The sequence below is a fragment of the Danio rerio genome, chromosome 4, assembly GCF_052040795.2.
Source record: "Danio rerio strain M-AB ecotype USA chromosome 4, GRCz13ab, whole genome shotgun sequence".
In the NCBI taxonomy this organism is placed as follows: Eukaryota; Metazoa; Chordata; class Actinopteri; order Cypriniformes; family Danionidae; genus Danio; species Danio rerio.
In genome coordinates this window covers 41,955,001-41,980,508 of record NC_141024.2, presented here as the reverse complement: position 1 = coordinate 41,980,508, position 25,508 = coordinate 41,955,001, and the positions used below count along the sequence as shown (strand labels likewise).

The window sequence follows — 25,508 nt, the reverse complement described above, 5'->3', positions numbered from 1 at the left end:
AGGGCTGTAGTACTCGAGTCCAGACTCGAGACGTTTCTTTCTTTTGTCTAGGACTCGCTAACTAGCCATTGGTTGAGTCTGTTTGTCTGGAAAACAAGTAACATCACTGTTAAATCCCCTGTGAGTCTAGAATGGGCACTGACACTCTCTTGTGATACGCTTCCCTGCTGAAAAATCCAGTTTGAACCAGCCTAGGCTGGTTGGCTGTTTTTAGCTGTTTGACCAGGCTGGATATAGAGGGGTTTTGGCCATTTCCAGCCTGGTTTAAGCTAGACATAGCTGGTTTTGGCTGGGCTCCCAGTCTGGCTAGTGAAGAAGATTTCTATTCTCTCAGTGTAAAGTATTTTCTAAGTGTAAAGCAGTTAATTTTCTCTTCTCAAAATGTATGTAGTGTTTGCAGCAAACATGCCAGCCTGTGTTAAAAATACAGTGATATGTCTGTGTAAGATGAGTATGCCTGCACAGGAGCAACACTAGGAGAAGGCTGAGTGACTGATTGTGTTGAATAACTGAATATGTAAAGCACTGATTATACATGTTAAATACTTGTATGAAGCTATATGTGTCAGAAGTTAGAATGAGTAACATATTATCAAGTTATTATCCTATCATAACAATGTATGTAAACACTTAGTTCCTTTGCATAAGTTGCATCTATACTTTGCTGACATAGACCTGTAACATCTCTGTTGACATGAGCTAGTGGGCTGAGAGCCAAGAATAGCAGGACCCCTTAGACTAGAAAACCTATTCAAAAATGGTCAAAAGTTAAAAAGAGACACATAGGGGTGTGTCAAAAACATACATAAGGGGGAAGGAGCAGGAGAGACTTTAGAAGGTGTCCAGGAGAGACTTCAGAATGCTCTGGGGTCTGCTCTGCTCTTTCTCGGCTTTATTATGGAGAATAAAGTCTATTTTCTGATATTCAAAACCTCCGGTCTGATCATTTCTAATTGATAAGACGTCGAATTTACGACACTAGGCTGGTTAAGCTGGTTTTAGCTGGATTTAGCTGGTCATTTTCCTGCCTGACCAGCTAAGACCAGGCTGAAAATGGCTGGAAACCAGCCTGGAAATGGCCAAAACCCCTCTAAAATCGGCCTGGTCAACCAGCTAAAACCAGCCAACCAGCCTAGGCTGGTTCAAGCTGGATTTTTCAGTAGGGTTGTCTGTCCATATGAGTGCCCTGGTCACTCAGACACATGTGGGACACCGCTCTATTTCTTAAGACTCCTGGCGGCTAAAGCTAAACTAATAGAGCTGATGTTTAGCTGAGAGCTAGCTAACGTTAACTGCTAGCATGTTCCATCCTAAACATAAGAGTTAGCATTCGCAAAGGTTAGAAAGCAGTGAAAGTGATATAATATAATGCATGTCTGATATCTGCACATTTAGGGAGCATCTTTAAAGTCTGGACACCTGATTAGGGCTGGGCGATGTGTAATTGATTAGATCAGGTTAGATTAGATTAGATAATCCACACACTGCAAATTTTAGATAGTAGATTTAACTACCTTGGAGTTAAAATTAACACTCCCTCAGAGTTTATATGGGAACCACTATAAGTGTTAAAAATAACACTTTTGAAAGTGTTAACATTGTCAACACCAAGAGAGTGTTAATTAACAAACTCTTATTGTGTAAAATATCTGTTAAATTTCCGAAAAAATACCAGCAGCTGTGGTTGCCAGAATCTTTCCGTGAAAAACATGGAAGTTTTATAGAACTGTATAAATTTACAAAAATTATCCATTTTTCATGAACTAATACATTGTTCATTTTACAAAATCATAGCTTAGTGCACAAAAATGTAAAGTCTTTAGATGCAATAATGTTTTCATGTGTGATTGTAATTAGCAAACAGATTTTGACTGCATTAGTAACTACACAGTTACCTTTAGAGAAAAGAAGATGCAGCATAACATCAAATACTCTCAGTTCATCTTGAACAGAGACGCTATTATCCTCCACAATGGTGACACAAAATCTGCTGTTTTTAACATTCATAAATTCAGTTTACAGAATATTTCTGTTAAAAGCACATTCAACAGTCTGTATTTTTTATCGAACTCACACTGCAAATTTTAGATTTGGTAGATTTAACTACCTTAGAGTTAAAATTAACACTCCCTCAGTGTTTATATGGGAACCACTATAAGTGTTAAAATAACATTTTTGAAAGTGTTAAAATTTTTAACACCCAGAGTGTTAATTAGCAAACTCTTATTGTGTAAAATATCTGTTAAATGTATGTCAAAATACTGGCAGCAGTTGGTTGCCAGTAATCTGCCGTTTTCAACATTTTACATTCGTAAATACATTCGTTTCCAGAATATTTCTGTTAAAAATACATCCCATAGTCTGTATTTTTCATTCGAACACACTTAAGCCTTAAATTCCACAGCAAAATCCTTACTAGTGTCCTCACTACAGAGGGCTGAACACTCAGACAGTGATGAAGTTAATGAGACAATTGTCTAATTAAAGGAGGATTGAGAACTGTTGATGAACAACTGTTAACAAGCAGAATCACTGAAGGAAAGAAAAACACAAGCCAAAACCAAAGATGAAATCAACTGAGAAAAAAAAAACTCTAAATAAAATAATAATCAATAAAAATAAAACAAATTACACAATAAAAAAATATATATTTTTCAACATCTTTAAAAAAAACTCATCACATTAAACAACTTATCATGAAGCTTCACCTATTATTGACCTTTGACTTGATTTCTGTCATGTGAACAAAAGCTCTTAATAAAATTTCTGTTGTTCATTTAAAGTCACCATGATGGAGGACAGAGTCTGCTTTAGTCAGGCTCTTCAACTTCTTACTATAAATGACTTTTATTTTGGCTGCTATTATTAGTTTTAATCACACTATTAAAACATATAGCATGAAAAGCCAAAAGAAAATTAAAGAGTCAGTCTGAAGATGATATTTATGATGTTGTATCCATCCTTTCCTGCTTGTATTTTAATTCTGAATCATATTAGTTATGTGTGAGAAATAAATAAAATACATAAATGAAACCACTGAAGCTCCAACAATTAATGACCTTAAAACAGGTTTAAAAACACCACTTACAATGAGAATGTTTGATCGATGGCAGAACTCAGAAACACCCAGACATCAACAATTAGTCTTTGAATCTCAATGATGGTGACAAAAATAAAAAATAAAAATCAAGTAAAAAAAAACACTCTACTGAAATATCACCTCCCAAAAACAACACAAAATAAAGGAAAAGAAAGAGATTGTAAAAACATAAAGCTGCATAATTTATTCATGCTGCAATGCATGCTGGGAGCTTTGTACTATGCTGGCACCCAGCATGCATTGCGGCAAGAACTATGCAGCTTTTTTTTTTTTTTAGCAACCACGGTTGAGGTTCATATCCTGATTCTTGATGCCTGTGTGTCATAAAGAGCAAACTGGAGGTTGAATGTTTAGTGCATGACACTCTATTTATTAATTGCAACCTAATTTTTTGTCAAATCTTGTATGAAGAGCAGCAGACTGCCAGAAGTATTGTCCCATGCAGCTTTAATACAACTATATTTACATATCTTTATGAATCAACTAAATAAACACCTGAAATTAAATCTATAACAATTAAGCATAAACAGTATAGTTTTTCTTGACCTTTCTTGCTATAGCTGATGAGTTTTAAAAACACAGCTATAACAGTCAGAAAAACATTAGGACATAAGCGTAAAGCTTCAAGAGCTCAAATAAGCAGCCTCTGATCTCTATGATGGTGAGGTCAAATGAAATATTTTTAATAAAAAAATATTCTTACAGAAATGAAGTCAAACTGTAATCAGTGAAGCTGCTTATACTATTATTTAATGGAGTTGTTTAATCCTGTTTTAATGTTTTAATTCAGTTGGTTTGGTGTGAGGCTGTGTCTGTAGTTTTATTTCTACCTTCAATTTCTTATTCCTTCAGTGGTTGTGCTTGTTAACAGCAGGTGTCTGAATTCACTTATTTGTGGTCATTCCCTCTGTCTAGTGGACTAAACTAATTGACTAATTTAAGGGCCAGGTGAATGAGGGTGTGGCGAGATTTCAGACACTCTGATTAGTTTCTCAAATACAAGGGTTTTCTATAAAGGTAGATACATGTTACTCTGTGTGACAAGGAGGCAAATCAGCTTCTAACGCCGAGAGGGTTATTTTACCTTTATCTAACTCTAGAATTTTAACACTTTACTCTGAATTACCACAACACTTGAAATTTAACACCAATGAATTTGCTGTGCAGTATTGGGGAAAGATAATCTAGTGTAGTGATCGAGTAAATGTCGGCCCAGTCTGTAAGTGTAAATGGACTAGTAATAACACGACACTTCGCTTTAGATTGTAGATGAATGCATATGCTAAAGCTTTATTTCATGTGTCTGTCGCTCCATCTCACCCACAGAAACAGGCTGACAGACATCTAGAATGTCTTTAACACACAGATAAAGCAAACAAAGCTCCAGACATGTGAAGGAGAGATCGGGCCTTTTGCTCATGAGTATAATCTGAGGTTTAGACCCCCTCACACGCTTTGGAGAGGAATGTGTGAGTGAAAGAGAAAGCTGATGGCCAATCATGAGCTGCAGCCTCAACACATTACACACATATTAGTCTGAGCACTGGCTAGACAGTATCTATAGGCTGTATTATATTTGCTTGTCCACAGTTTTAGTAGTTAATAAATGCGTCTTGATGATGCTGTGATGTAGGGCTGGACGAGAGTGTGACGCTGCATTGAGTTTGTGCTGGGCATCCTCCAAGATAAGCAGCTCAGCATCTGTCTGTTGCTCTGTCCCGCCTGGGTGTTTTGGTCATTCAGAGGAGTTCACCACTGTTTCTTTCTTCTCCAGTTATTCCTCCTCAGAGATCGTGTGTGTGTGCGTGTGTGTGTGTGTGTGTGTGTGTGTGTGTGTGTGTGCAGGCCGGCAGTGGTGCGTGGACATGTCTCATGACAGATGTGAGGGGAGAGACGAGATTATCAGACATCAGGATATCTTTAAAGGCGATTATTAATAAATATTGTCTGACATCTCCCAGTGTAGCAGCCCTTCAGCTTTCAATAAATAGGCAGAGAGTTTTGACGGGTGCATTTAAAATGGTTTACTTGGATGCAATAAAGTTCATCACATAAATCATCATTTTCTCAGTTCTTTGTTGTAAACACCGAAGCATCAAAAGACCAAAAGCACCATAAAACTAGAGAAAACAAACGAACAACATAGAAAAATAAACAACAAACATTTACAAAACATCTAACATTTTCCAAATAAATCAAACAATAAACAAAACATCCCTCGCTCTGCTTGCCGAAGGGACACTAAAAGCTCAAGACATTCTTCCGAGCTGTACCTGTTAGCTCGTGAACAAACGTGAATTGCTCTTACTCTGCTTTGTCTTACTTAAATCCTATTAGTCTAGAGCGCCCTAGAGTGCATGAAATCATGGGCAGTTACTCCCAGCCCTACTCCTGATTACACATCTCAGACCTCTGTAACATTTGAGTAAATGTCTTACGATCATACACGCAGCTGTAATCCTGCATCTAGGTGTCGTTCATCTACAAAACACACTTATAATGTTTTAAAATCAACTATAAAACCATGTTAAGATGCTACATTATTTGTGTGAGTGTGTTTGCTGATGCGAGGGCTCGATCAATAAGGAGAGCTGATCAGGATGTGTGTGTTCATCACTGCTGTTGACATGAGCAGAAACAGCAGTCAGCATCTTCACAACACAAAGAGATGTGTGATTGTCCAACTGTGTGATTTGGACTATTGCTGTGTTTGTAGATTGTCTGGCTGTATGGTGACAGAGGAAGGCTGTGGTTTTCTGTCTTCAGCTCTGACTTCAAACCCCTCACACCTGAGAGAGCTGGATCTGAGCTACAATCATCCAGGAGATTCAGGAGTTAAGCTGCTCTCTGAACAACTGGAGGATCCAAACTACACACTGGACAAACTCAAGTATGTGGAGCAGCACTGGCTTTTTTTATTGTGAATACAGATACTTTGATACTTCACTGCTCTTCTAGTGTCCAGATATTAATCAAAGCTGTTAAATATGTCAGTGCACTGGGGCAGTTCTCACATTAAGCGTGATATTATATCTCATATTAACACTGTACAGTTTCAGCATTGTAGTTGAGCAGTGAAACTTGTTCTCTACATTTCTGCTGAAGAACTGTACAGTATCAGCTCAGAGATGTGTGTGTACTGTTCCCCAAATACGTCCTGTGTATACTTTAACAGCAAGTTAAACTCTCCCTCATGAACTTCACAGACACAGAATGTCCTTTATCACACTTTAATAAGGGCGGAGTAAAACTATAAACAGGAAGAAAATAAACAAAATCAATTTACATTCACAATGTGGACATAACAAAGATGTTTCTGGCAAATATCTCACATATCTTGTAATCTGGCTCTTTTCTGCTTCTAAACTAACATGAACACAAAATATCAGGCAATAAAAGTGATCAGCAGACAGTGATGCTGGTTCTGATATAGTCCAGTGACAATCACATGTTGAACAAACTCAAATAAAGCAAATGACAAAAAACTCCTAAACTAATCCTTTATAACTGAAGTATTATGAACAATAAACAGAACACAAACCCACGAAGCTTCCAAAGGGCGAGGAGGACTGCAGATTGGTCTGGATTCACTGCTCTCCAACTTAGCAATGTTTGGAGATGATGAAGAGGCATTTGACAGAAGATGAAGATCTCCATCATATTTCAAGTCATTTAACACTGAATTCTGCTTTATTATTGTGCTGCGCTTTTGTCAATTGATCATTGAATGAATCCTTCAGTCTTTATATCTGTCTGTTTCTCTGTTTCCATTCTGTTTTCTGTTTCCACATCTGATCTAAAAGCTCTGTGTGTCATTCAGAAGCTGATTTGACAGCTCCACACACACTCATGTTGTTTTACTGCAGTTATTAATGCACTGAGATCAGCCAATCACAATCCAGCATTCAGCACACACTCCACATGTCTTATTGTGTGTGTGTGTGTGTGTGTGTGTGTGTGTGTGTGTGTGTGTGTGTGTGTGTGTGTGTTTGTGTGTTATAAACTGATGTTTGTGTACTGACTGAATGTGAATCTGTGTGTGTTTACAGTTTGGATCATGGAGGAGAGACGAGGATTACAGCAGGACCACACAAATGTAGGACTACACACACACACACACACACACACACACACACACTCTCTCTCAAACACACACGCACACTCCCTTCTGTCTCTCTCTCTTTCTCACACGCACACGCTGGCACACAATCAGACATACACACTCACTCTCACACACAAACACACACTTCCTCGCTCTCACACACACACACACACACACACACACACTTCCTCTCTCTCTCACACTCACACACACACACACCTCTCACACAAACACACACTCACACACACACAGCAGTGACCACATGCACTCACACACTCCCTCTCTCTCTCTCTCTCTCTCACACACACAACACACATGCCCGCATGCACGCACACATACTCAAACACACTCCCTCTGTCACACGCACACACACACACACAGCTGTGGTTGTAAATGTGTGTGTTCTTGTGTTCAGATGTCTGTTTCCTCACTCTGGATCCAAACACAGCACACACTCGACTCATTCTGTCTGAGGAGAACAGAGAGGTGAAGCGTGTGAGAGAGAATCAGCCGTATCCTGATCATCCAGACAGATTTGATGGTTATGTTTATCCTCAGGTGTTGTGCAGAGAGAGTGTGTGTGGACGCTGTTACTGGGAGATTGACTGGAGTGGAGATGATGGTGTGTTTATATCAGTGTCATATAAGAGCATCAGGAGGAAGGGAGGAGGTGTTGAGTGTTGGTTTGGATGTAATGCTCAGTCCTGGAGTTTGCTCTGTGATTCCTCCAGTTTCTCATTCAGACACAATAACACACTCACTGATCTCCCAGTGGAGGCGCTCAGCAGGAGAATAGGAGTGTTTGTGGATCACAGTGCAGGAACTCTGATCTTCTACAACATCTATAGAGACACAATGAGCCTCATCCACTCAGTCCAGACCACATTCACTGAGCCGCTCTGTGCTGGGTTTGGGTTTAGTTCTGGATCATCAGTGAAACTGAGCTGAAGACTGACGAGAGATTTACCCAGAATCCTCTGCAGGAGCAGTCAGCAGCTGTGTGTGTGTGTGTGTGTGTGTGTGTGTGTGTGTGTGAGAGAGAGAGAACGTGTGTGTGTGTGTTTGTGTGAGAGAGAGAGAGTGTGTGTGCGTGTGTGTGTGCATGCATGTGTTCACTCCTCTGTGTACATGTGTGCATGTGTAGTGTGAGAGTGTCTATGTTTGTGTGTGTGAGAGTCTGTATTTGTGTGTGTGTGTGTCCATGTGCATGTGTGTGTGAGAGAGAAAGTCTGTGTGTGTGTGTGTGTGTGCGCGTGTGTTTGTGTGTGTGAGAGAGTCTGTATTTGTGTGTGTCCATGTGCATGTGTGTGTGAGAAAGTCTGTTTGTGTGTGTGTACGTGTGTGTGTGCGTGTGTTTGTGTGCGCGTGTATGTGTGTGCGCGCGTGTGTGTGCATGTGCGTGTGTGTGTGCGCGCGCGTGTGTGCGTGTGTGTGTGTTCACTGTTATGTTCGTGCGTGTGTGTGTGTGTGTGTGCGTGTGTGTGTGTGTGTGTGAGTGCGTGTGTGTGTGTATGTGTGTGTGTATGTGTGTGCGTGTGTGTGTGCGTGTGTGTGTGTGTGTGTGATGCATGTTTGTCTCTGTGTGTGTGTGTGTGTGTGTGTGTGTGTGTGAGAGAGAGAATGAGTGTGTTTGTGTGAGAGTAAAAAAGAGATTTTTGTGTGCGTGTATGTGTGCATGTGTTCACTGCTCTGTGTCTCTATATTACACGTGTTTGTGTGTTTGTGTGAGATTGTCTGTGTTTGTAAGTGTGTGTATGTGTGTGTGAGAGAGAGTGTATTCGTAGATGCATGCTTGTGTTTTTGTTTGAGAGTGTCTGTGTGTGTGTGTGTGTGTGTGTGTGTGTGTGTGTGTGTGTGAGAGAGTGTGTGTGAGTGTTTTGTGTGAGTACATGTGTATTGTAATGAATGGTGCCATTATTAACGTGAGACGACGAAAATACAAACTCAAACCTCTCCTGTACTCTGACAATGCTTCAGAGCTTCACTTTATCTAAATCAGTCAAGTGTAAGAGAAGAGCACGACGTGACCAGAAGAGGGCGCGCAAGACCAATGAACAGAGAGGGAGAGAGATGTCTCTGACCCTCATCTGCTCTTACCTTCCCCTGACCTCCTTTCCTCTGAGTGCATACGGCTAGCGCAGCTGACCCTGAAGGCCTGAGACTCTCTGGTCATGGAAGCCGGGAAGTCTCATAGTCTCCGTAGGCACGGATACCTCGGGTCGGGGATACCTCGATATCGCTTTAATGGCTTAAAACTGTCTAAACAATGCTACATGAAAGTGTTTGTATGTTGATTCGTGGTCTTAGATGTACCTATGGGAAAACTATAAATGTGTTCAATAAGACATGACCTATAGCTTTTGCTGACTATTAGAATTGAGTGGTCAGACCACATCCTACAGTTGGTCCTAGTAATTTATAATTAGTGTTTTGATTTAGCAGGTAAAACCCAAATAGTGTTTGGGTACTTGTGTTGAATATGTCAATTCCTCACTGATATATGAGGTGTGGTTATGTGCATGACCTGATTCTGAGAGTATTAAAGCTGAGCCGCTCTGACCAGCTTTGCGCTTTCTGACTTCTCTATACTGAGGTTGGTTTTATCCTAAAATAAGGATTTTGTTTCTGTTATTGGTCTTTTGTTTATTCTACTTTTCAATTTATTTTATTTTATTAATAAAAGTGTATTTTATTACTTTTCTTTACTGGAGTGGACATTGATTTCATTTGCCAGAACCCATTAAGTTACCCTGTGTGGTGAAATATGAATCTATTCTTTAGCAAAATACATTATAAAGACGATCCTTTACCTAAACTCTAGCTAAGAAATATAGCGAAGGGAGGATCTGGTTTATCTTTATTTAATCACAATAATTAAACAAAGGCGAATCAGCACAGCACCTACTTTCCATAAAGGGCCACAACAGCATGTATGTGCTCCGACATGATGTTTAGTAGTACATTCATTTATTGAGTTGTTTTGGATGTAGTTAATCGAGACAACACACAGTTAATCACTCTTGTTCCAGCAGATGGCAGCGTCTCCATTGTTTTTGTAAAGGGCTTTCAGTGGTAACGTGACTAAAAGCACTCTCTGGTCTTTGCATTTCTTGAACACAATCGATCCGCACATTTGAATTGATGCAAGTTTCTGAACTGCTCTAGCACAGACTTGTGTTTTGTCTTGTTAAAAACAGCTGAATATTGCCTATAGTTTTACGAAAGTGTTTTAGCATGACAATGTAGAAATATACGTGGAATATACCCAGCTAACATAAGACCAGCGGGCCACTGGCACTTTTCCGACGGTGGTCCGCCATCGCACCGCTGGTTTGTTGGCGGCCCACGGTCGGTCCCCAGGTCATTTTTAAATATTATAGCCTATTAGCCTTTACAGTTGTATTCAATATAAATATGTCCAATAATAAAATCAAGTACAAAATACTTAATCATTATAACATTTATTTATAATACAGCATAACGAACATACATTAAACACTTAGATTATAATGAAATGTTTCAAAAACACATATGTTAACAAATATAACAAAATAAATATAAAATACATACAAATATAATATAACAACATACATACTGTAAGAACGGTCTTTAAACCACAGCGGTTCGAATTGTAGTTCTGCCGAGCGACTAAAAAGTGATCAGCATGATGGTAAAAAACTGTACATTTCTAGTCAAACCATTCTTCTGCAATCTCATACCAAAAACGGAAATAAGGGCAGTATTAATAGCTATAAATGTGGGAGAGCGTTGATATTATGTGATTGTATTGCATTGCTATATGGAACAATTAAGTGTTGATGTTAAATCAAAAGTAATTCACAAATACTTGAAAATGAAATGATTTAATGACAATAATTCTCTATGGTTACAACTGAATTAATAACAAAATACTGTATAAAATGATCAAATATGAAATGATAAAACGTATGGTATAAATTGTACCCAGCTTAAATGTAAAATTAAAGTTACCAGAGGTAGAAGGAGAGACACAGGGGGAGAGAGAGAGAGAGACAAAGAGAGCAGGCCCAGAAGCCTGATTGCAGTAGAGTCAGAAAAGATAGACTCCAGAGGAGGAGAGGAACAGAGCAGGAGAGAAGCAGGCCAGGAAAAGAGAGGGCAGGAAAAAGAGACAGAGCTCGAGTTTACCACCTATCTTGTATCTTTCTTGACCATGTGACTAAAGCCAATCAAGACATTCAAACTGACCAATCAACATGTGACCACACCATAAAACCCCCAAAGTCCACACAACAGGCCCTGATCTTATCAGTATCTGCCTTTGTAGTCAGTATGGACGTTCTTGAGTCAAAAAGCATGTTTTGTCATATAAACAAATGCATATGATAATTTAGCCTCTTACAATACAACAGTTACATTTTACAGTAGTTTTATAAGTAATGTTAAGGGTTTAAATATGAACTAATATGAACAATACCTGTACAGCATAATTTATGTACAGCATTTACTAATGCATTAATTAAATCAGTCATGCTTGTTAACATTAGTTAATACATTGCGAGTTAACATGAATAAACAATTAACAACTTTTTACCATTCAATAACATTAGCAAAGATGAATAAATACTGTAATAAATGTATTGTTTATTATGTTAGTTAATACATTAACTAATACATACAACCTTATTGTAAAGTGGTAGCCATTCAACAATGAGTTTTCTATAATAAAGACCCATTCAACACCCTACATTCCTCCAGGGGCGCTACAGGCATCTAAGTTACACTGTTAAAAATTGTCCCGTTAAAAAACAGTAAAATACTGGCAGCTGCAGTTGCCAGCAATGTACTGTTATTTTACAGTATGTTGCTGTAAAAATACATGGACTACATTGATTTACACAATACTCAAGTGAACTCATTTTGCTCACTGAAAGCAACTGCCTCAACTTGGTCAACTGCTGAATGAGTTTATGAAGTAATGTGCTATATATATGCTTAGAAGCATACTTATAATGATAACTTATTTTAGTTAATTAGAAAAGTTTGGTTTAACTCTAATGTCTTATTTTTCACAACAGCACACATACATGTAAATCTGGAATCACCAGAGAGATTCTGACTGCATCAGCAACTAAACAGCCGCTATCTTTAAATAGAGAAATATGCAGAATAACATCAGCAGTTCATTGTTCATCTTTAACTCATACACTGGCTCTACTCTCCTCCACAACGGTGACACACAGAAGAAATTAGCTTCAGGTTTTACAGTAAAATACTGTTTTTTCCTTGATTTAACAGTAATCTACTGGCAGCTGTTGTTGCCAGCAATATACTGTTTTTTTACAGTCTATTTCCGTAGTGTAAATTAACAGTATATTACTGTTAAAATACATTTTACACTGTGTTTTTACCTCTCACACCTTTAACCCTTTAAACCCCAGAGCATATACTTCAGTTTTAATTGAAGTGTCCACACTACTGAGTGTTCAAGAAACATGGAGCAAAGCTGAAGTAAATTCATTAATTAACTGACTAATTAAATGATAATTGAGGATTAACAATGAACAAATGACGAAATACTGAAGGGAAAAAACAAGAACAGAACATACAAAACTTTAGTCACAGCTTTATAATGAAATAACCTGAAGAACAACAAATGATTAAATCATTTAAATGATCAGCGGATGATTAAACAACTCTACAAACATCATCACCAGCTACACTTATTACTTAATACATGTATTTTTGTATAACATCTACTAAAGTTCTTCTTAAAAAAAAAGTGAAAGTTTTACATCACCATCATGGAGAACAGAGTTTGCTTTAGTTGGGCTCTTAGCCCTGTCATATTTAACATTTATATATCTTGGCTGCTGCAATTGTTAAGAACTTTGTTTAAAAAGCTCCTTTGTTGTGGCAAGCCAGCCAAAAACCTAAATAAGATCTGGTGATGTTCATGTTGCTGTTAAATGGCAGAGTCTGTTCTCATTTCGTATAATAAAATTTACTGCTCCTATTCAATGTTAAATCTATTTATTTACATTATATGTCTATATATGGCAATGATTTCTGGAAGTTTTTAAGAATATCTTGGACAATAACACTGCTCTATGGTGTAAATCGCACTCAAAGAGACATCAATAATCAGCGTATGAACCTCAATAATGGTGACGACTAACAAAATTAACAGTTTAACTCACAAACAGGCAACTGAAAGTCTAAACATAAACAACAGCAGAATCAAACACAAATAAAGAAAACTGTGAGACCATTATACAACATTTATTTATACCGCAATGCATGCTGGGATATTTGTACCATGCCACTCCCAGCATGCATTGCAGCATGAAACATTTGAGATGTTACCATTGTTGAGATACAAGGTCAGATTCATGAGGTCTGAGTGTGTATTTGTCATAACTGAACTGTTTTTATATGTTATTTCTTAACTGTTAAGTAATTACGGAGGAATCTTTTCTGTTTCCACTTCTTATTAATTAAATTAATACCTGCAACTAAGTATAAAATCTATTGCATGAGGCCCTTCTTCCAGATTTATGACAAAACATTTATCAGAACTAATTTCAGACAAATAGATTTCTCTATTTATTGACTTTCCAACTTGATTGCTATAATACAAGCACTTTGTTAACTCTTTATTATAGTAATTGGAGAGTCTGAATTAATAAGTTCAAGGGTGAAGAGCCCAACTAAACCAGCCCCTCACTCCATTACGGTGACACAAAAAACACCTTAATTTCTGTTGGATCTCAATGAGAATAGTATGGAAGTCAAATCAGTCAGTAATAAGTGTGTGTCTGCTGTTGTTTGTGGAGTTGTTTAATGATCCTCTGCTGAGACTGAAGCTGTTTTATTTTATTTTATTTTATTTTATTTAATGCTGTAACTCAAGTCACTGTTTGTGTTTCTTGTTTATTTTCTTCAGTAATTGTAATTATTAACAGCAGGTGTTCATCAGTGTCTGAATTCACTCATTAGTGTTCATTAAAACTGTCAGGTGAACTATATTAGTTAACTAGTGTATGAAATAGTGAACAAGGACACAAAGTGTGATTTCAAACACAGACTTCAAAACATCGAATCTGAACTCTGTTAGCTCACAGTTTTCTGCAGTTGGTTACTTTCTCGAAAACAAAAATGTTACCCAGAAAGCACTGTTTTTAACAGAATATTACTGTTTTAGTGAAAAAACATTATTTTACCGTAGAATCTGACCGTTTTTTAACAGCAATTTTTTACAGTGTATTAACAGATTTTCAAAATATGAATATATGTGCAGGTTGCTATTAATAATTAGTAGTGTGCAGATACATAAGCATGATTACAAGTGTATATGTTACAATATATGAATATATGTACAGGTTTCTACTAATAATAAGAAGTGTGCAGAAAAGCATGATTAAAGATTCAGTGAGGGGCAGAGTTCAAGAGGGAGACAGCTCTGGGGAAAAAGCTGTTCCTCAGTCTGCTGGTTTTTGTCCGGGGGAACCTGAAGCGTCTCCCGGAGGGTAGGAGAGAAAACAGTCTGTGAGCGGGGTGAGAGGTGTCCTTCAGAATACTGCGTGCTCAGCGCAGACAGTGTTTCCTTTGGATGTCCTCTATGGCTGGCAGTGTGGTCCCTGTGATGCATTGGGCAGTTTTCACCACCCGCTGAAGTGCCTTTCACTCAGCAACAGAGCAGCTTCCATACCAGACTGTGACACAGTTTGTCAGAATGCTCTCTATTGTGCAGCGGTAGAAGTTTACCAAGACGGCTGATGAAAGCTGGTTCTTCTTCTGATTCATGAAGAATAGGCGCTGGTGAGCCTTCTAGATCAGGCTGGAGGTGTTGGTGGTCCAGGAAAGGTCCTTTGAGATGTGGGTACCCAAAAACTTGAAGGATGAGACAGGCTCAACGGCCATCCCATTGATGTGGATGGGATCATGTGAGCCTGTTGGTCCCTTTCTGAAGTCCACAATGAGCTCCTTGGTCTTGTTGGTGTTAAGAAGCAGATTATTGTCGGTGCACCAAGTGGCCAGATGCTGTATCTCCTCCCTGTAGGCCGTCTCATCATTGTTGCTGATTAGACCACTAAGTGATTAGATCACTGTGGTGTCATCTGCAAATTTAATGATGGTGTTGGATCTGTTCACAGCCCTGCAGTCAATGGTAAAAAGGGAGTAGAGGAAGGGGCTCAGCAGCCCTGTGGTACACCAGTGTTGAGTGTGACGCTGGTGGAGCAGATGTGACCTGATCTAACATTTTGAGGTCTGTTAGTCAGAAATCCATAATCCAGTTGCATAGTGATGTGTCGATATCGAGGTCTCTTAGTTTGATCAGTAACTTGGAGTGTATGACAGTGTTGATTGCTGAGCTTCAGTCCACAAACAGCATTCGTGCATAAGTGTTTTAATTGTCCAGGTATGTGAGTACAGAGTGCAGTGCTATAGAGACTGTATCCTCTGTGCTCCTGTTGCCACGGTAAGCAAACTGATGTGAGTTCAGTGTGGATGGCATAGAGTCTTTTAGATGTGCCAGGACCAACCGCTCGAAGCACTTCATGATGATGGGTGTGAGTGCTACAGGGCGGTAGTAATTCAGGCATGTTGGGCTGGAGTGTTTGGGCACTGGCACAATAGAGGTGGCTTTAAAGCATGTTGGCACAGCTGCTAGGTTAAGCGACAGATTGAAAATGTCTGTGAATACCCCAGCGAGCTGTTCTGCACATACTTTGAAGACTTGCCCAGGAATACCATCTGGTCCAGCAGGCTTATGCACATTGATCCGACTCAGTGCGTTGTGTACTTCTGAGGAGGTGAGTGTGATAGGTGAGTGGTCGGTGGAGGAAGTGATCCTGATGTAGGGTTTTTTATTGTCTCTTTCAAAGCAGGCATAAAAGTCATTTAGCTCGTTCAGGAAGGAGACGTCTGTGGGTGTGGACTGGCTGGGTGTGTAGTTGGTGATGGCCTGGATGCCCTGCCACGTGCGCCAAGGATCAGAGTTGGAAAAGTGCTCCTCTAGCTTTAGCTTGTAACAGTGCTTGGCCTTTTTGATGCCCCTCGTCAGATTAGCCCTGGAAGTGCTGTAGGCCTGTGCATCGCCTGATCTGAAGGCAGTGTTGCGTGCTTTCAGCAGGAGGAGCACCTCCTTGTTTATTCATGGCTTCTGAGTCGGGTATGTAGTGATCTGTTTCTGGGTTGTAACACTGTCTATGGTGGTGTTGATATATTCCAGAACAGAGGAAGTGTAACTGTCAATGTCTGTGTGAAAGCCATGTGTGGCCTGGGAAGCAAACATACCCCAGTCTGTGTGTTGAAACCTGTCCTGGAGTGTGGAGTCTACCCCATCTTTGTGTAAACATAGTCTAATGTTTTAGACCAAAAACAAGACCTAAACAACAGAATAGTTACTAGTAACTATTAAAATTAGTACTAGTATTTAATAAATAAAAACTATATATTTAATAAGTACTATCTAATGAATAAGTACTAGTATCTAATAAAATAAACCAGTGTCTAATGAGTAAGCACTTGTATATTTTGAAAACTCTAGTATTGAATTAATAGCACAAGTATTTAATTTAAAAGATATCTGAAAAATAAGCACAAGTAACATGAAAAAAGACACTAGTATGGCAGGGCTCGAAATTGCGACCATTTTGGTCACATATGTGCCCGAAATTTTATCTATGCGACCTCAAAATAAATTTGGGAGCATTTGTGCGAGTGCAAGAATGTGTTGTGTGCGACAGTTTTACTTTGCAAAATGTTCACCACATGCGCGAATTCGGGAGACATTCATGCTGAATGCATCTCTGTGCTTGAAACGGGAAACGCAGTGCTCAGGAATGGTTTAAAACAGTTGTCATGTCAACTTGCTGCAGTAAACAAAGCCAAGTCCGTAATCCTTGCCCCGCCTTCGCGCTCTTCTTATTGGCCCACTGCTCTAGCACTGAAATATCAGCTGTCAATCACTCAGTTAAACGGACATCGCAAACGGGCCTACACTGAGTAAACCAATATCGCTACTCATGAAAAGACCGGTATTGCTATTAACATGACGTATGCATATAATAAGGTGCAGTACATGTTAAAAGCATCAGTGCAGTATCAGACAGCACCCGTGAGAACAGCACAGTTATATCGTTAACAGATTTATTCATGTCAAGCAGTGCGTGCAGGGCCGGTGGGCGCTCTGTGTATCTTTTGGACACTCAGTTATGTTATAAAAATGTATTTTCTTGAGATAACGGGACTTGACATATTTTCCTCACGCTTGCATTTATACTGTTGATTTCAAATGCAATTAATATGTTTGTATAAAACTTGTAGTAATGATGCTTATAATTGGTGGGTGCGACTACATTTTTGCTGATGCGCCTACATTTTTAAAGTTATGAGTACCGGTGCTACCAAGCAAAAAGGTTAATTTCGAGCCCTGCTAATGGGTGATGCTAGTGGGTTGCACCTTATCTCACAGCAAGAAGTACAGGTGAATTGAGCATGATAAAATTGACTGTAGTGTATGAGTCTCTGAATAAGTGAGTGTGCTTCCCAGTGATGGGTTGTTGTTGGAAGGGCATCTGCTATGTAAAACATACGCTGGATAAGTTGGTGGTTCATTCCACTGTGGCAACCCCAGATTACAGTTTTTTTTTCATTTGTTTTGCCACAAATTTCAGAACCCTGTTATCAATTTTCAAAACTCGAAACATTCACTACTTTAAACACAGACTCTCCAGTGTTCAATACTCTGCATGCTGCATTTATTTCCTTTAAGAAGTCTTGCATTTGAAGGATCATTGGTTCACATAATCCTGTTATCATATAAATACTACAGGAACAAACTTTAGATCACCAGCACACAAGATGCACATTGTTACAATAAACAATCTTTTACAGTCATTTTTGTTTAAAATATATGATACAGGTTTCATAATGGTTTATACATAAGTGTAGAGGGAACAGTACAGACAGTGGATACACTAAACTAAGTTTATTCCAACGCAATCTCATGGCAATTCGTAACTTTTTGATTTAGTGGCTAATTCTCATTCCATCATAATGTAGGTTTACTGTCATTTTTTTCTCACTGCAAGTCCCCATATAGAAAGCTGATATATGGCATGATATATGGCAACATATGGAAATTACAACTGGTCTCGACATACTGTATTTAAAATCTCATAATAGTCAATAATTTGTCAAAATCCCTGTTTACATTTTTTTCAGCCATATCACGTGTGTGTGTGTGTGTGTGTGTGTGTATGTGTGTGCATAAAGAGGCTCTTGTACAACAAATCCAAAAGGCTTGATCTCAACAATAGCTGATAGTCACTTTTGCTGGAACTTGATTCCAGGGTCTCCTGTTTACAAGACAGGCACTTTGACCAACTAAGCTACAGCGCCAAACGACCTTGACAGGGGCTAATTTTTTAATTGAAAAAAGAAAAATAACTAACAACTGTAGCGCTGCATGCACTCTTAACAAAAAGCCACCCTGGCACCTGTACGTTGGGCACTGTTGGGATTTAAACCCAGGATCTCCTGTTTATGAGTCAGGCGCTTTGACCAACTAAGCCACAGCGCCAACCATGAAAAGCAGGCAATACGTTTTTGCACATAGAGACTTAAAAAAGACAGCGAGTCTAAAAATGGCAAGCAAAGAGGTTGTTTACAGTTTTTTACAATGGCTATGACAGTTTTTTCAATACATTTAACAAGTTTGCTATACTCTTAACGCAGCAACACACCTAAAACACACAATTGGCAAAACAGTTAATTTTATGCTCAAAATCACACATTGTAAACTAAACCTCTAAACTTCTTTTCAAAATACAATAATAAACGAACACACTACACCATGTCTAACAAAACACTGCAAACATGTTTCAAAATTACATAATTGTTCAAAACACAAACACATGTTCTCTTTCAACAGAAACATTCAGTCAATCAGAACACACTGACAATAAAAACACTATCATCAGCTAAAAGTACAGAAACTGCATTATTTTATGCGTCAGCTCTGTCCTTATATTTTAAGACTCTACATTTTCATTTTGTTTGGTTTAGTAAATGCAGGCATTTTCTTTCTTTTACTGCAAAAATTCAATACAAAAATAAAGAAATAAATTGCTTTATAAAATTTACAGTTGATGTAAAAAAAAAATACAGACAAAGAATTGCTGCAGTACAGACTTTATTTGCAAAAGGACATCACTGCAAGATATACCAACAGAAAAAGCACCGCAATTATAATTAAAAAACAAAATAATTTTCTATTCTGCCTGGTCTTCTGCATTTACCCGACTTCTTCTCTGGCTTCATTATGTTATTATGTTTCTCCTACGGCGACGCCTTTTCACCAAGTTGAAGCCAGTCTCGTCAACATAGATATTTTCATGTGGTATTTGATTGACCTCCAACTTCATGACTCTCTAAAAGTAATTTGACACAGTGTAAATGGTTCACTGTACTATAGCTAATGTATGTACTAATGAACGCCAGGTTTATAGAGTCGTTTACTGAAAAACACACTGCATAAAGTAATCACTGTATTGCATAACCTTATGTGGACGTATTGGTGATGGAGTTCTGCAATGTGCTCATTGTTCCTTTCAAAAACCTCATTAGTCCTTTTTTAGAACATACAGTATGATCATGTGATTTGAAAAATCTCAACACATGAGTGTGCTTTCTAGATGGGAATCATGTTCATATGGGAGCTGTCATATATATATATATATATATATATATATATATATATATATATATATATATATATATATATATATATATATATATACATGTATATGTGTGTGTGTGTGTGTGTGTATACATTCATATATACAGGGAATATATTTGTGTTTCAATTGACAATATGAACAGCTGTTTATTGTGGCGGCTTTAGCCTATATAGGTTCTGTTTAGAAAATAATGTTATTTGTTCTGACATACTGTGTGAAAGCATTGGTAAATTAGACTGTAAAATTACATTGTTTTGGTTTTGGTTGAGTTTGTGTGTAAAAGAAGTTCAAGCATTTTAAATTTATGTTAACTGGATGCATTTTGTGTCAAAGCAACAAGAAATGTGTTAATTGTATAGCCCACGAAGACGAATGTTGTGCTAACCGTGTTAAGAGTTTAGGAAACTTGTTAAATGTATTAAAAAAAGTGTCATAGCAATTGTAAAAAACTGTAACTCTATTTGTCACAGTACTCATTACGCCTCAAAGCTATACAATTTTATAATTCATTCCGGTGAGCTATATAAAACAAACACACGCACCACCTGGCCTAAGACGCTGCTGGGATTTGAGCCCAGGATCTCCTGTTTACAATACAGGCGCTTTGACCAGCTAAGCCACAGCGCCACAAAAATTGACCGTAAGAAACATTTGCCCGATAACAAAAATCGAAGAAGAAAAAATAATACACAACAAAAACCAGCATGCCAGGATGCAGAAAATGCTGACAAGATGGACGTGGTCTTTTAGAGTCGGGATGATCCTGTCTCAAACCTGACCGGTAACCTGGCCTCTGTTCAAGATCAAAGCAAAAAATGTGTGAATTTATTTTTGTTTAATCTATCCTTATTCATGTGTTTAATGTTTTTGGAACCACCAGTTTCATTACATCCAAACCCAGAGTCAGCTCGGAAAATGGAAATCAGGACAAACATATGCTATCGGCCATTGAAAGAGTTTCAGATCAGAAAGCCACTCTCACATAATCTGAGGGAAAGGTGCAGTTTGGATTTGAACCTAGCACCTGCTGTTCCCAAGACAGGTGCTCTGGCCAACTTAGTCTTAACACTAAAAGAAAAAAAACCTCTGAATACGATACTTCCAAACGCAGTTTCATCTAAGACAGTGGGGGGAAGCAAAATTTACTGTGCTTTCTACTCAGTTACTTTGCACATGCATAAAGAGGCTCTTGTGCAACAAATCCAAAAGGCGTGATCTCAACAATAGGTGGCAGTTACTTTTCCCCAAAACCACAGGTTGCCTTTGAGTCATTCCTCAAGCCCACTAGGCCCTACACTGTTTTCTAATCTCCCTTATTTAAAACAGCTCAATTAAGTCATCGGCGCAATGAAAGAAAGAAGCAAAACGGGATGGACAGATGCCTAAAATGTTAGAAACGCACCACACCTTAAGTCAGTGAAGAAAAAGAGCCAGGCTTGCGACTCTGGTGGGACTCAAACCCACAACCTTTGAATGGCTCAGCTCACAGCCTAGAAGTCCAGTGCACTATCCATTGTGCCACAGAGCCTGAGTGCTCTGCTGTGTCTAGCACTGTTGCACAGAAAGCACTTTTTAGTACTCCCTGGCTCATGAAAGAACAGCCAACTGCTGACAAGGCACTGCTGGGATTCTAACCCAGGATCTCCTGTTTACTAGACAGGCACTTTGAACAACTAAGCCACAGCGCCAAACAATTTTGACAGGAGCTAATTGTTTAATTGGAAAAAAGAAAAAAAAACTAACAACGGTAGCGCTGCATATGTGAATGTCTGGACTTGAAATATTAAAGTCCAATTGGTTGGCATTACCAAACTATGCTATATAAAGCCATCGTCCAAAGCCCTCTTGAACGAGCAGCGTTCTTAAGGATTTGAGTATTGTTAAGAAACCGACTGCTAAACATCCCGCTGCGTAAACACTCATTACTCTTAACAAAAAGCAACCGGGACACCTGTACATTAGGCACTGCTGGGATTTGAACCCAGGATCTCCTATTTACGAGACAGGCGCTTTGACCAACTAAGCCACAGCGCCAATGCCAAAAAGAAGGCAAGACATTTTTGTACACAGAGACTAAAAAAAGACAGCAAGTCTAAAAATGGCAAGCAAAGAGGTTGTTTAACTCTATTTGTCGCACTATTCATTACGCCTAGAAGCTATACATTTTTATAATTCATTCCGGTAAGCTCTATAAAACACACACATGCACCACCTGGAATATGGCACTGCTGGGATTTGAGCCCACGATCTCATGTTCACAAGACAGGCGCTTTGACCAGCTAAGCCACAGCACCACAAAAATTCATAGTAAGAGACATTTGCCCGATAACAAAAATCGAAGAAGAAAAAATAATACACAACAAAAACCAGCATGTCAGGATGCAGAAAATGCTGTCAAGACGGACGCGGTCTTTTAGAGTCTGGATGATCATGTCTCAATTTTCTTTAAAGAGGCGCTCTCTGTGGTCAAGAAACAAAGTCTTACCCGGGATGTCTTTTCAAAGTTTTATTCTTTGCAAAGAAGGTCACAGTCATACAGCAACAACAGTTTCTGCAGAGTGAGACACAGAAGTCAAGTGTGTTCACCCTTTTATCTGGTTTTTACTGCTTACAAGGTCAAACCCTAATAATGCCCATTCTGACGACAGTTTCTACAGAATGAGACACTGAAACAAAGTGTGTTCACTGTTTACATTTACATTTAGTCATTTAGCAGACGCTTTTATCTAAAGCGACTTACAAATGAGGACAAGGAAGCAATTTACACAACTAAGAGCAACAATGAATAAGTGCTATAGGCAAGTTTCAGCAGTGGTGGTAAGAGTACAAAAAAATTGTACTCAATTACAAGTACTGTTACATTGCTGAAATTGTACTCAATTACAAGTAAAAGTACTGGTGTTAAAAAGTACTCAAGTAAAAGTACAAATTACTCTTCGTAAAAACTACTCAAATTACAAAATTACAAATTACTTTTTTAGCTTGGCGGTATTGGTGGAATTATCCATGAATGCGGAGTCAGACAAGATCCAGGCAGTAAAACACATTTTACATAACACATCGAAAGATACTAAAAATACTTTTAAAACTGCGTTAACATCATTAATTAGAGATTATAATTATAGAGCACCTATAGAGGAAACCCACGCCAACATGGGGAGAACATGCAAACTCCACACAGAAACACCAATTGACTCAGCCAGGGCTTGAACCAACAAACTTTTTGCTTTGAGGCGATAGCAATACCCACTGCGCACCATGATTATTTTACAAAAACAATGTTTTGCTATTTTGAGTATAAAGATAACAGAAATATGCACAAATGCACGACTTTTTATCATTTCAAATGATGCCTCTTTTATCTGTACGATCAATAGATGATTTAATTAGAAAAAAACACTTGCAAATTATGGAGAAACTTTGTTAAATACCTAATTCGCGAACTGAACCGTCAGAAACCACAAAACAACACTGCCTAGTGCCTAAACATATTATTAATAAATTAAATATCACACAAATTAAGTTGTCTTCTTACCATAATGTTTTTTTTTCAGATTATAGACTGAAGTCTTGTAAAAAAAAAAAAAGGGTTTCTGCAGATATCATAATGTCAAATGTAAGACTTTTTAAGACGTCATATCTTTAATATTGTTCAAGATTTTAAAAGTAATTATTTTTCATTATTTTATAATTTATTATGATTGCAAAGTTGGGTGACGGGGTGGGGCAGTGGGTAGCGCTCTCGACTCAAGGCAAAAAGGTCGCTGGTTCAAGCCTTGGCAGCGTCAGTTGGCATTTCTGTGTGGAGTTTGCATGTTCTCCCCGTGTTGTGTGGGTTTGCTCAAGATGCTCCGGTTTTCCCCACAGTCCAAACACATGCATTTTAGGTGAATTAGGTAAGCTAAATTGTCTGTTGTTGTAAATGAGAATGGGTTGCAGCTGGAAGGGCATCCGCTGTGTAAAACATTTGCTGGATAAATTGGTGGTTCATTCCGCTGTGGCGACCCCAGATTAATAAAGGAACTAAGCCAAAAAGAAAATTAATGAATGATTATAAAGTTTTATAACTATTCAAGATTTTTTAAATTAAAGTTTGATGCATCATTCACTTTTGTTTAAATCTCGGACAGTTTTACCTATTAAAGTTAAATATCAATGACAACAGAACATGGGTTACTCTACAATTATTATTATTTTTTTATTCTGGCAAGAATAATAGCAAAAAAAAAAAAAACATTTTTTGCCCACTCAACAATTGACACATTATTGTCTGGCTAGTTTCTGTCCTCTACTAATGAGCTGAAAAGGCAATAATGGTCCAACAATCCTGTCCATCATCACCAATAAAGCCTAGAAATTGGGCATCAGTTTACTGTAAGTCGATGGGTTCATATATTATTGTCCAGTTATTTAATACCTAATGTGTTACTTAATTTTTGTTACATTGCTTTAACTTCAAAATGATACATCAGTGTAAAACCTATAAATGGTGGAAAAACATATTCTGTAATCTTAAAACCACCTGGGTCTCCACTTTTGCCATGGCCTCTTTTTTGTTGTAAAAAACTTATCCCCCAGGTTTTTCCAAACTTTAACAAAACACTTCCTTTCCATGGCTGTTGCCATTTCTAGCCAAGAATTATTGGTCATCTGGTCATCTCTATGCTGATCACGCATGGTCGGATAGTTAAGATGTCTGTACAGCTGTACTGTTACAGACAAAATCTCTTCAAAGCGATTCAAATTCAACTCAAATCAAGCGCGGCGCCGCGCGAACTGTTCACCCGAAATCATGTCGCGCGCATCCAAAGTGAACCTCCGCAAACACGGCGATGACGTCACATTCGCCGCGCGCACTGAGCTATTGCATGCTGGTATTATTTGTAGTTTTAATACTGCAAATCACAATAGGACTAGTGAAATAAAGAACTACACCACCACGAAACCAAGCAACAACAAAAAAATAATTTGAATGAGCATTAGGAGTAGCGATACATGTACATCGGAAAAATAAGACCTGTGCAAACATATTTCAGACCTAGAACAGCGAATTTGAGACTTTTTAAGGCCTAAAATTTAGATGTTTATATTTTAGACATTTTAAGACCCCACGGAAACCCTGTGTAAGCCGGATGGCACAGCAGAGGGCTGGTTTCATCCACTTATTTTTTGCGCTTTTTGGATATGCACATAAAAACGGTTGATGGAAACGCTATAATGCGCATATATTTTGAAAATGTGTGTGAATGGACAAACCAGCAGGCTAAGCACATTGTAAAACATCTAAAGTGTTGTTTTGGTCATTCTAAACCGTTTCAACCATTTCAGTATTATATTAATAATGAGCTCCAGAATTGTCAAGAGTGCCTGCACTCTGTGTCTCGCACCTTCTAACGCCAGCGCGCGTTCACTGCGTCCAGGATTGCCTTCTGATGCGCAAGTCACTTAGTAAATGAAGATAATTTATTCATGCAGCTGCTCCTACTGATGCAAATTCTGTTTTTACTTTTGATATTTGTCACCAGTTAATCAGAAGGTGGCAATTTTGTTCTCTTTGACTTGATGGACAGAAAAGCTG

The 25,508-nt window shown here is 38.4% G+C and overlaps 3 protein-coding genes and 1 non-coding gene across 6 annotated transcripts in view; 2 read left to right on the top strand and 2 right to left on the bottom strand.

The window, feature by feature from the left end:
• Positions 1-25,508, top strand: part of LOC148680782 (NACHT, LRR and PYD domains-containing protein 3-like) — a 463,735-nt gene that overhangs the window by 54,733 nt on the left and 383,494 nt on the right. For 2 of the 3 annotated variants that reach the window (XM_088650068.1, XM_088650067.1), the window contains 3 exons: positions 5,817-5,990; positions 7,150-7,196; positions 7,618-9,903. In XM_088650068.1, the coding sequence (XP_088506194.1) occupies positions 5,817-5,990; positions 7,150-7,196; positions 7,618-8,150 (754 nt within the window). In that variant the 3' untranslated portion in view covers positions 8,151-9,903. Of the gene's footprint in view, positions 1-5,816; positions 5,991-7,149; positions 7,197-7,617; positions 9,904-25,508 lie in introns of those variants that run through there. The other variant, XM_088650066.1, reaches the window with a different exon arrangement.
• Positions 1-25,508, bottom strand: part of LOC148680790 (uncharacterized) — a 796,717-nt gene that overhangs the window by 442,928 nt on the left and 328,281 nt on the right. The window lies entirely within an intron of this gene.
• LOC148680812 (uncharacterized) overlaps positions 1-25,508 on the top strand; it is a 451,921-nt gene that overhangs the window by 244,530 nt on the left and 181,883 nt on the right. The window lies entirely within an intron of this gene.
• trnat-cgu (transfer RNA threonine (anticodon CGU)) lies at positions 21,891-21,964 on the bottom strand. Its single transcript has one exon. It is a non-coding gene; the product is annotated as a tRNA-Thr (tRNA).